Below are 12,599 nucleotides of genomic sequence, written 5' to 3'. Positions count from 1 at the left end.
GGCGGGCGGGCGGGAGCCGCAGCGGCGGCGGCGGGCGGGGGGCTGAGGGCGGCGGCAGCGCAGCGCCCGGCTGAGGGGCGGCGGGGGGTACCCGGCCCCGCTCCTGGCTCGTTCCGGGCCGCCGCGTTTCGGGGGCCGCACGCCGGCGTTTTGACATCTCGGAGCCGGGCAGGGCCCGGCCGGCGGTTGTCGGGGCCGAGCCGGGGGCTGGCGGCCGGTTTTGGGGGGGCGGTGGCGTGAGTGGAGCGAGACAAAGAGCGAGGAGGAGGAGGAAGAGGAGGAAGGGGACGCTCGGGCCCTGCCACATTCCTGCGCGGAGGAAGGCGGCGTTAGCCCGTCACGGACAGCTGGGCTCCGCGCCCTCGGCTGCTCCTGCGCCTCTCCCGGCCTCGGCAGGAGGAGGAGGGACAACCATGTAAGTTTGGGGCTGCGACGGGTCCTGCAAGAAGATGGGGGATGCTGCGGACGCCAAGGAGATGAGGAAGACTTTCATTGTCCCTGCCATCAAACCCTTTGACCATTATGATTTCTCCCGAGCGAAAATCGCCTGTAATCTCGCCTGGCTGGTGGCCAAAGCCTTTGGGACAGGTAGGTGGCGTCGGCTTCTTCCCTGCCTTTGATGCTGGTTCCTGCCTGGTTGCTTCGCTCCCGAGGACGTGCGAGCAGCTGGCAAGGGGAGGCACAAGGTGCTGGCAAAAGCATTTCGGTCCTAGGGGTCCCTTGTACCTCCTGGTGGGTTTTGTTGGTTTGTTTTTTCCTTAATTACCTTGTGGTCTTCTCAGCACCACTGTTTCCTTTCAGTATTTTTTTGTATTTTACAGCTAATGTGATTTTATTTTAGGATTTGAACTCTGCAAATCGTGGTTCGTTTTATTTTTTTCCCAGGGTCACGCTTCTAGAAGGCCAAAAAAAAAAAAAAGCAACCCAGCAGTCTGTGTTTGGGTGTTTAAGTGCTGAATTGAGGGTTAGCGATGGAAATGGATGTGCACTGCAGTTTTGACGTGCGTGCCAGTAGCCTGTAGCCATTTGAATGGTTAAGCAATAAGAAGGATTTGGGGGAAAAGCGTTTAATGCTGGGTTTTGGCCTGCAGAGTACAGCAGGCTTTCCTTGTCTGTGATTGTAAATAGAATTGATTGTAATGCCTCCAAGAGGCATTACTTCTGGGTCTCTGAAAACCTGGGCCTTGAGGAATACCAGACCTATTATTCTATCGTTGAAATACTGTTAGGCGTTGAGGAACACCAGGCTACAAAGGTCTTCTGAGGAAGGCGTCTTAAAAACTTACCAGGCTGGGTGGTGTTTTTTTTTTGTTGTTTGTTTTTATAGCTGTAGTATATTAATCGTCTAGTTTTCTATGATTTAAAAATAGGGGTTTTCTTTGAAAGGTGAGCTAAATGTTCGCAGTCTATATTTTTACTCCTCTTCTGTGTAGAATAACAGGAAAAGGTCCCTCCTTTTGGAGTTTTGTGGCTTTTGCATTTAAGGCCAGAGCATTGTTTTACATACTTCAACAGGGTTAAAGGTGTACCATTATAATGCCCCTGGGAACCAATGATATTTGACACAGGGCTTCTAAAAAGCCGCTTTCAAAGTGTTTGAACCTAGTGAAATTTTGCTAAGGTCAGTGACTACTGAAATAAAATGCATATTCATCACATTAGAAAGAAAAACATCAAAGTACTGTTTTCATATTATAAAAAATTACCAGTAAGTATTCCTTACTTTCCTTTGTAAACTGAGGAGGTATATAATGCTTTTGTATAAGGCTTTATCAGCTTTGCAGATATAAGAGGTAGATAGTACTAGTGATAATTCTTAAAGTCCTTGTTCCTAGGTTTTGAGAGATGATTATCTTTTGAATAGCTCGGCTTTATAGGCTGTATTTGTGGGGTGTCGGGTGTACAGTGCTTGTGCAATTACATAACCCAGCATTCTAACCTGAAAAGCTTTTTCTATTGGAGTTGGACAAATTCTCAGGCTGTGGTTGAAATGTCTTGGTTCATATTGGTGGAGTTGTTATTGGATGTGTAAAGCAACTTCCCGGGTACTTGTCAGTTAACACTTTATGGAAAGTGTGATCCAAAACAGGTTCTTGTACTCCTTGTTACTGTGGTGGTTCAGAGACACACAAGTGAAACATCATTAGAGGAGGTGATAGCTCCTTTTGCCCCCTAAATACTTCCATAACCTAACTGGTAAGAAGAGAACTAAACAAATGCACTTGTAGTGTTTCTGTTCTCACGGTTCCTCTATTTGGTTAATATCACTAGTAGCTTCAAAGAAGAGTTCCTGTCTGAAGCAGGGAAAAACGGTATACAAGACTTACATGTCTGCAATACAAACGCTTCCTTTATGCGTGGAGAGAAACAGAAGAACTGACCTTCACCTTTTCCAAGAAGGAAGGAAGTTTGACAGGATTGGATTTTTTAAACTATTTGTTTTAGTTCTTTAGAGTAGATCACAACCTCAGCCATGTCTCCTGCTAGCTATCGCTATATGCATTCATACAAAGGAATTACAGAGGATTATTAGAGTGCTTACGGAGGCCACATCTTATTTCTTTTTTTAATCCTTGAAATACTGGAATTCCTTGAGTGGGTGGGAGAAGTGAAGGATTTTTCCCCACCCTCTCTGCAAGAAATGATTGCTGTTCACTTGGATTAATGAAAGACATAAGTTGCTGTAGTCCACATCTTTATATATCAAATGGGTACATCTTTCAGGTCCAGTGGGCATATTTTGCATTCTTAAAAGCATATTGTAATACAGTCAAAATTGTTGGGTAAAGCTTGAGCAGGTGTTGTGAAGAGAATTCTCTTGAAGAAGAATTCTGGAATATGGAGCATTCATTAAGATGTAGCAGTGACTTTTGGTGGTTGATGATTGTTATCTGCATTGAAAACCAGAGAGTCCAATTGTGTGTTGTTATCCTGCATGAAGCTGTGAGAACAATCTGGCTGACAACATAGCCAAGTCAAAGTAAGTTGTCTTGCTTGTAAGCTGTCTTTATAAGAGTAAGTACACTAACATCTTGAAGGCATCTTGTTTGGAGAATATTTTATATGAAGATTTTTTTTAAGAAATGCTGACTGAAGACAGCATTCACATTTGTGTATTGACAGAGTGTGGGGTTTTGTATCTTGATGGTTCTCATTGTTTTTTTTTGTTTTGTTTTGTTTTGCAAAAAGTGTCCCCATGTTAGTGCAGGTTAGATTAAACATTTTGTGATAACATTTTATGATGATTTTAGTGACACAGCTAGCAGTAACTGAGGGGCAATGTTTGACCTTAGAAATTAAATCTGCAAGCACTCAATTTCAGTGTTAACTCCCAATGCTGGAGTTAACTATTTGAGTATAGAAAAACTGCTTTCCAAAGGAGTGCTTGAACTGTGTTGATGATGATATATGATTTGACTTAAAATATAATAATAATTACTAATCTTATTAAAAGAATCTAATTAACAAAAATAATTTTTAAAAGGTCTTAGTGTTTTGCTCTGTATCCTTTTTTTCTCAAACAACAGAAGTGGATGTCATCATTTTCAAGTGTGAGGTTTTGTCTTCTCACTCTACTGTAGTCACAGAAGATGTAGCTGGAAAAACTCTTCTGTCCAGCATCCTGAAAATAGACAGAGCTAAATATACATTATTCCTGATGCTTGTTTAGCCTGGGTTCTTTTTTTGTTTTGTTTTTAATCTTTAATTATAGAGATTCCATTGTATGTCTGGTAATCAATTTGAATCCTTATATATCTCTAGATCTTGGAAGAGCATAATAATCTTTGTGTTTCTTGCCACATTGTAAATCCATTACTTCCTTGTTTTATTGCTGGTGGATATGAGGACAGTGGACACCTTACCTCTTTATAACACCTTTCACATAATAAAGACGTAATCTCTGTTCTGCAGTTTAGACAAAACAGGCTTTTTTCGAATTCATTTTAAGTCAAGCTTTTCTGGATTCTTTTTTTCCTCTTCATCATCTCTTCTGTGATCCTGTTCTGCATGAATACTGTACTCAAACCTAGATCTAATTGTCCAGCTAAACCCTTGCCAAATCTACAGGTTAGATTTGAAAAAATTTCCTCATCTTTCCAACCTATAATATTCTCTTTTATTCACTAGAATATGTTTGTCATTTTTGCATCAGCCTAGAATTGTTGACTCATACAATTTGTGATTCACTATCGCTCCGTATCTTTCTCTGCAGAACTACTGCCTACTCAGTTGTTCCCATCTTGTAATTGTGTGGTTGTAGGTTCCTGCTTTGCAGCTATACTTATATAACAGCATCCTATTTTCAAACCACTTCTTCCACTAATCAAAATCATCTTGAATTATAATTTTGTTTTCCAAAATGCTTTTAATCCCTTTGGAGCTTGGAATCAGTTCTCTAGAACCTTGGCCAGTGTGAATGAAAGCTCTCATTCTTGAACCTTGAATCATACGTTCCTCCAATTTGGTAGGGAACCTCTGAATATTTTTGAATATCTTTTTTTTCAGCCAGCTTTGCATCCAATTTTTAGTTTCTAAGTTAAGACTCTCCCTGACATTTATGATTCTGAGAATATTATGGGAACAATTTTAAAGTCAAGCTAAACCTCTTGCTTTTCTACTATCCATACAACATGTTATCCTGCCACAGTAATAAATTTCACTGGCTTAGCATGATTCTTTTTGACAGGACTAAAGCTAAATAAAAGCTGCACAGGTCTGAGTGCTTGCACTAAACCTTAGTTTGAGTCTTTTCTGCAGTCAAAACAGAATAGTCCATGTGGCTTTTAACATCCAATTTGCCACCTATAGGTGTCTGAAGCAGTAGATTATGAATTGCATCATCTGCAACTAAACATTAGCCAAGAAACTTAAAAATAGCTTTCTCCTGATGATTAATATGTTCAGAATTTATTATATGCTGCTACTTACTGCTATTTGCAGATGTTGCCAGTAGAACCAGGAAGGGAGGAAATGAACATTGTGTGTCTGACAGAAGCAAGTTTTAACTAAATACTCTCATTTGCTATGCTGGTTGTTGCAGGCCAGAACGCCTCATAATCTTTCCCTAGCAGAACTAATTTCTTTACTCTGGCTCAGTTTGACAGCTAGCAAAAACTTGCACAAGAGTTGGGAGTATAAAAGCAGACAGTAGGGATTCTTGCCAGGATAGCCTTTTATTTATTTATATATATATATATATATATCTCATGATCTTTTTCCTCACCTTTCTAAACTATTTACTGACAAATTGATACTTTGGTCAATCCTACTAGAATCAGTTGATTGGACTAATCATCGACTGTGATGGTCTACTTGAAGTTTATTGTATCCCTCATTTCTGTCTAATGCATGAAATATGGTTTGACTGTAGATTTTTCTTTTTTTTAAAGTAAATAAAAGCAAATGAGCTTTTGAGCTTAATAGGTTTGCCAGAGTCATTTGTAGTTGTAGACTGTGCATGTACAGAAGTATGGGAAGATGAATTACTAAGTTGTCAGGATTCTTACTACATGATAAAACATCAGGTAAGGGAGTTTATGATCTATTCTTTCAATGACTTCATGTTATTCAGCCTACCTGGAGCACAGCTGTCATTAAAACTGAAGTGCCTGCCTGCAGAAGGTAATGTGAAGTGGCTAATGAAATGCTTGTCTATGTGATGAGAAGAAGTGTACTTCCACTACCTATACTTTTCTTTTATATTCTCCAATGATCATTGCCACTACTACAGCAGTCCTGTAACTTCATTCTTTCAGTGATTTAGGATAGTCAGTTGGGTTAATTTAGTGACTCCATGTTTAAAGGTGCTCTCATTCTGACTATCTGTCCATGGAAAGTGGATTGGGAACTTCTCAGCTTTCCCATAGGAGATGTTCTTGTAAATTCATTTTTTCTAGCTAGCTGGGGGATTTGAATGAGCAAAACTGGATATGGCTCCATTCCTGAAAGTAGTAACTTTTATCCACTTGCTCTGGCAAACCCGGGGCTCTGAATGAATGTTTTTGGTGGTCACTGTCTGGAAAATAGGGCTGGAGGTGAAAATCCCTCAAGACTTGCAAGAAAAATTAAGCAACACCCCGCCCCCTTCCCTCCCAAAAGGTCAGGTGGTAGTAATAGAAGATCTTTTTGCTACGAAGTTGAAATGCATTTGCCTGATGCAAGAGTTGCATAGTTCTAGCAGTTTCCTAACCATTTGCTTTTTCCCAATTAAAAGCAATCTTAAACTAAGAGAACCTGTAGTACAGACACCAAAGTAGATGTTTCACCTCTTGTCTGTCTAGTTATGGCTGACAAAAAGTTTTCTTTGTGGTTTGAGGTCCTTAAGTTCAAGAAGTAAGTCTTTATCTCTAAATTTCTGAAATAGTCCTTTATTTAAAACATATCTTGATTATAACTGTTATCAAGGTGCCAAATGAGTGTGATGGGATTATAACTGTATGATTATCTTTATTTCTCGTATCTCACCCATCCTGAAAACAAGTTCTGAAGGCATTTATGCAAGTAGGAGTTGATCCCTTTATTTCTAGGGGTAATTTTAAGTTATTCTTAGGTTTATCAGAACTTGAATAAATAGGCAGGTGTTGCTAAAGCGGATGTTACACTTTCCCATTTTTTCCTGTATGCTTGGTGAGCATTTCCTGTTGTGCTACTGAAGACAGAATATGGGACAGGCTAGACAAGTAGTGTGGCCCAGAACAGCTTTTCTTACGTGATGCTCAGCGCTCCAGAAAAATAACTGAAGTCTGGATGGGGCATGAAGTTAGAGTTTGTGCAAGTTTTTGTTTTTGTTTACTTTGTGGTGTTTGTTTTGTTTTATGTGTCTGAGATAAGAAATCCTTCTAGAAATGGAGACCCACATAAAAAATAATAATAAAAAAAAGCCTCTATGACACTATCTATATCTGAAATTTAGATCTGATATAACTAGCACTCTTCAAAGCAATACTGTGTTGCTAGAAAGTATATTTGGCTAATTGTTCAATAGTGTGTCTTCTATAAAACATTTTTTTCCATACAAAGATCAGACCTTCTGTTGTTCTCTTCTTCAAGCAGTCATCATGACAGAGAAAATAATTCTCTTCCTTTGTCCAAAATAGTCATCCATAGGCAAATGGCTTTTGTTGAGTTTCTTTGCACAAGATTTCCAAAAAGACTTGCTCTGATTGGTAAAGCAGGAGAATGTAAGGTGAGGAATAGCTCGCAATATACTCAACCCCTTTGTATCTTCACGAGGTGTTTTCCAATTCGGTGCATGAGGTAGAACTGAGGATTCTAGGCTTTGTCTCATGGTAAGCCTGTGGGTAATGGAAGCTACTTACTTGCTGTGTTTGAGGGTGGCAGGGCTTCTGTGTTTGTATTTCATCATGGCTCATCAGCAAGATACCCTCAGAATGTTATGTGAACTGCATGCTGAGAGTCCAGAGCTGCTCCCCAAGGAGTGGACTAGCGGTCTATTTTTGTGGCATTTAGAGACGGGGGTAGGGCCTGGATTTGTTTTCACAGAAATGCTTTAAATAAACAAGTACCTCTCAAGTTCAGTTTAGTTGCAGTGGAGAAAGGTAAGAATTGTGACAGTGAAAAGTCAGTCTGCCATTAGTTTTTAGAGGCTGATCTTCTAGGTAGTTGCTCCTTGGCAGAAGTTAGTAAAGAACAGCATAAGAAAGTGGCAGACAGAGCAAATGAAAGGCCCCTCCAAAACACGACAGCAAGCTGAAATGTGTTCCTCATCTACTGAGGAAACTATGAAAATTCATCAAAAGCTATATTATATGAATCACGTTTTCCTGGCCTGTTCTTAGTCCTCAGGGACTTGACTTTCATGAAGGCTCTACTCTCTTTGTGTCGAAATGGCATTGTGGCACGTTAGCAAGTGGAGTCTGAATGGCAGTAATTTACATTGATACCGTATGGCAAAGGCATACCTTTGTTGTCCCGCAGAAAACTGCCGAGTGATTGAGTCCATTAAGAGCTGGCATAAATTCATCTACTGGTTTGCGCTAGGAAGTGCTTGAAGGTATTAGTCAGAAGTTTCACAGAATAAATCTTTGTTAAATCTCAAAGCCTTTTACAAGTAGTTTTTTCTTAATCTGCTTGTTGCTGGAAGTCAGTAACCTGTAGAGATGGAAATTTTCTATACTGAGGTTTAATGTGGCTTTTGGCTTCCAAGAATAGGGAAGCCCTAGTATTTTTAACTTATGTTATCTTCTGGAATAGAAGCCTCCATCAAAAAGGTCTCTTATTTAAGTTTTTACACTTCCTTAATGCAAGCATTCAAAAATCTGGAGTTTTTCACTATTGTAATCTTGTAGTCATGTAACTCAGGAGTTATATTAGTCTATGCAGAAATCTGGAAATTTTACCCAAAAAAATAGTTAATTTTTAAAGAAAGCTTAGACTTTCCACATTATAACAAATAACTTTTTCCCAAGAAGGAAATGACGCTGTCTCTCAAGGAGTAATTCACCTGAACAGAATTGAGTTGAGTGTGTTGTTTGTTTGTTTGTTTGTTTGTTTGTTTTTTTTTTAATAAAGCATTTTCTAAAGGTAAATTCAGGGCTAGTAGCCATGAATTATTTTCAGGTAATTCTATCCCTTTCAAGTTAACTTTTAAACTTGAAAGATAAGCTAGAATTATTTCATTTACAAAAATCCCATGCTTATTTTAAAGCTTGGAATGCATCCTTTCATTTTCTCCTTCTCCAAAGAGAACTTTTTAAAAAATAAAAATAAATCCATATCAAGAACAGGCTTCCAAAACTGAAACCTGTGATCCTGTTGACAATTTCAGGGGAAAAGAACGGTGCGAGTGATCTCTGGAGGTATGGTTTTTCTCCCTGCTCCAAGCAGGGCTGTTTGCCAAGCCAGGTCAGGCCTCTCAGGGCTTTGACCCGCGGAGGCCTGAAGCCTGTGAGGATGGTGGCTTCCCAGCCTCCTGGGCAACCTGTTCCAGTGCTTGGCCGCCATTTCTGTGGAGAGTTCTCCTTATGCTGAGCTGAGATTTCCCTCATGGCAGCCTCTGACCGCTGCCTGTTTTGAGAACAGCCTGAGTCTGTCTGCCCAAGAGGTGCCCACTGGGCACTGCAGGCTGGGCCTCACGGTCTCTGCAGCACAGCAAGCCCCGTCTCCTCACGTGCGGAGTCCCGCACTGAATGTCCCCCGTATATCTCTCTAACATAATCACTCTTCTTTGCCATGAACTCCAAGGTCAGTGGTACGTTGTGGCAGAATGTGCGACACTGTATTGATGATAAAACTCTTCCTTACTGTTAGAGCTTAATATGAAAGACTCTTGTCAGCTGGGCAGAGGAAAGGGACTGCTGAAATGCACATAATGGGCATTAGTGTTAAGGCACTGCCCTGCCTCACAGGGCAGTTCCACTCTCTCCAGTCGTGCCGGCGCTGCTGATAATAGCTTTTGACCCCGTGGTAGTTGTGGCCATGTGCTAGGCACAGCCGTCAGGTTCCAGCTCCCCAGGCCTGTCAGGCAGTGCATGCTGCCCTGGGAGGGTTCCCCCCACATCGAGCTGCTGTGTTTTGCCCTGCTCTGAAGCTAGCCTCCAGTCGGAACCTTCTGTCAGGATCCAGTCTGATATCAGGCGGTTGGATACACGCATTAGAAGTGGGGAAGAAGTGCATGTGTTCCTGTGTACAAAACTTAGGGGAATTTTTCTGAAGACAAGTTTTGATCTTGTTACAGCAGGGATTCTTTAGGTATATGCCTTCACAATGTTTTGTTTTGTTTTGTTTTTTAACTTCAGAATGTCTGCAGTCACCATGTCTCTTGGTAGCACCTTCTGTCTATGTTCTATTTCTGCAATAACTTTTTATTTCAGTTTTATTTTTGTGAACACCGTTAAGGCTCTGTTCTGGATTCATTTTTGTGACCACCAAGGAAGAAAAAAAATGGCATAAGTATAATTTTTTCTCTTGCTGTATTTTTCAAATACAGAACTATTTTATAAAAAATTCTATTTGTCTTTGATAGCTATCATCTTGATTTTAGTGTATTGTTTTTTTAATTATTAAACCCCAGTAATGGATGTCCTTTCATGACAAATACACTTAATGCATCTTGTCACTTTCAGGTATGTTTCAGAGATAAAGATCAGTAAAGACTCACAGGCAAAGGGTTTGCTACTTCCTATCTTAAGATTTCTCTTCTGGCTCAATTTTGGGACTTGAAATCTGAATTTCAAAATTTCAGTCTTAAAATCCATTGTTCTGAATCTAAAGCGCAGTGTGTGTAGCTTCTGTTTGTGTGTATCTAACTGCTCCTACCTCAAGGTTTTGTTTGATATGGTAATGAGTTTTTTTAGGCTTTCTAAGAAATCACAAAGGATTCGATCTATTAATTTCCACCATCACCCCAGCCCAACTTCACATGTAACTCAGAGAAGGTCTGATGTTTGTCTTATCCTTTCTCGGCTAGAAGGCAGCTAGCTCTTCATCTGGAGCCCATAATGGAAGCACATGGGCAGTAATAGAATATGTATGAGGAAGAAGATAATCTGTTATTATCTTGTGATGGCATGTTCTGTGGGTTTTTCTCTGTCTCTCCTGCTCCACCCGTATCGGGCTGTTTACTCCACCCTCTGCTTCAAATCTTGTCTGTGTAGCCATTTAGCCAGCTGAAGGCGGAGGGGATAGGAATTGGACAGAAACCTGGAGTTGCATCACTGTTTTCCTACACGCTTTTTTCCTTGCAGCAATTAAATAGGCTTTTCCACTTGGGTTCAGGGAAGGAATCACATGCTCTTTCTGTCATAAAGGCTCTTGGCATAAGTAATTTTAAAACAATGTGGAGTGAAATTCTTACAGGGGGATGTGGAGCATCTTGCAGTGCGTATCTCTAGAAACGTGAAGTCTGAAATGATGTCCAAGTTATTTTCCCCATCACTGGTGATTTATTTTACTTGATTTAATATCATATTGAATTAATTTATAACTATTGCATTTGTGGTAGACAACAAGAAGTATACTCCCTGTTATGCTGTATAAAGTATTTGGAAAAACTGTTACAGATCATCTTGGACTGCCAATTTTGGGGTTAAAATTGCAGTATAAACTTGACAGAATTTTGCATAGCTTTCTGTTTGTGCTAAGCTAGTTCATTTTAAAAGAAAAAAGTACTATTAAAAGAGAAGCACTAACAAATAGGCAAATAACACTTTAGTATTTTGTCAGAAGGATACCTATAATTTTCATTGTTTTTTTTTTCATTTTAATTTCATTAAAACATTCATTTATTTATGCTTAACTGCTGGATTGTCATTCTGTGATGCATAACCTTTGACATAAGCAGCACAATACGCATATATAAAACCTAGAAGGCTGCTGAGTGGAAGTTTCCCTTTTTGCCTCAGGAATTAATCTTTGCTCAAATGTTCCATTTCCATTTTATTATGGTAACAGAGACAGGTTTTTTTGTGTTTGAATGGACATTGTTTTGTCTTTAAATGTCTGACCTATATAATATCGTGCTGAAGGAAATTAGGATGTTTGAGCATGTATTTGGAAAAACCAGAAAATCTGAAATTAATGATGATGTGAACCACAGGTTGGCCTTCTGGTGTGTGGCATTTGCAGAGTGGAACTCTCTGAATTTTTCCTTAAGTTTCTATATATTGTTTAACTGTTACCTTTGTATGCAAAGTTACTGAGTAAAGGTTCTGGCCTTCCCTTGAAGGTACTTTCTGTGACATAATTTGGAGTCCATATGCTTAAAAACAAACCAAACAAGAACTAGTGCTATACCTATCCTTTCTAATACTGACAGATGTTTTATTCTTTTTTTTTTTTTGGTAGAAAATGTTCCAGAAGAACTGCGAGAACCATTTTACACAGACCAATATGACCAGGAGCACATTAAACCACCTGTTGTTAACTTGCTGCTGTCTGCAGAACTCTACTGTCGTGCTGGGAGCCTTATTCTCAAGAGTGATGCTGCAAAACCACTTCTAGGTCATGATGCAGTTATACAAGCTCTGGCACAAAAAGGCCTTTATGTCACGGACCAAGAAAAATTGGTGACTGAACGAGATCTTCACAAAAAACCCATTCAGATGGTGAGTGTTTAAAGTTTACATGTTTATTATGTTTCTTCTGTATACTTCCAAAAATTGCATACCTATTTCTTTTTAACATACATCATTTTGTTACAGTATTTTTTTTTCAAATGCATTTCATTACTGGGAGGCTTATAGTTGTTTTTTGTTTTTCCATCTCCTCATAGCTGTCAGTACAAATGTATTACCTTAGTATTAATGATTGAAAACAGCTATCATTCTACTTAGTGCAAGTGTTGCATTTTTAAACATAGTAGTGGCAGTACGATCACTTTCACTTCTGTTTTACAGCATTGACTGCCAGTGAAAATTTCTGTTTGAAAGGTGGTTTGAAAATTAAGGTGTGTTTTTAACCAGAGATCTTTGTAAGGATGGAAAAGGAGAAAAAAAAAAAGTTTAGATCATGCAGGCTATTCAACCTAATAACGTTTGGTAGTCACTAGTTACATATTAAATTACTGTAAAACCTAACCATGATATATTCTTTTGTGAAGACTTAATATGCTTTTGCTTTCTCCAATTGCTTAAAACATA

The 12,599-nt window shown here is 39.4% G+C and overlaps 1 protein-coding gene across 4 annotated transcripts in view; it reads left to right on the top strand.

Annotated features, from left to right (window-relative positions):
- The first annotated feature begins 48 nt into the window (after positions 1-48).
- The window catches only part of CAMSAP2 (calmodulin regulated spectrin associated protein family member 2), an 81,072-nt gene continuing 68,521 nt past the window's right edge, over positions 49-12,599 (top strand). Inside the window, exons 1-2 of one of the 4 annotated variants that reach the window (XM_040566189.1) lie at positions 49-588; positions 11,806-12,065. In XM_040566189.1, the coding sequence (XP_040422123.1) occupies positions 450-588; positions 11,806-12,065 (399 nt within the window). In that variant the 5' untranslated portion in view covers positions 49-449. The remainder of the gene's footprint in view (positions 589-11,805; positions 12,066-12,599) is intronic. The other 3 variants (XM_040566191.1, XM_040566190.1, XM_040566192.1) reach the window with 3 other exon arrangements.

This window comes from Cygnus olor, chromosome 8 (assembly GCF_009769625.2).
Source record: "Cygnus olor isolate bCygOlo1 chromosome 8, bCygOlo1.pri.v2, whole genome shotgun sequence".
Lineage (NCBI taxonomy): Eukaryota > Metazoa > Chordata > Aves > Anseriformes > Anatidae > Cygnus > Cygnus olor.
The sequence above is the reverse complement of the archived record's forward strand: the minus strand, read 5'-3'. Positions and strand labels throughout refer to the sequence as shown.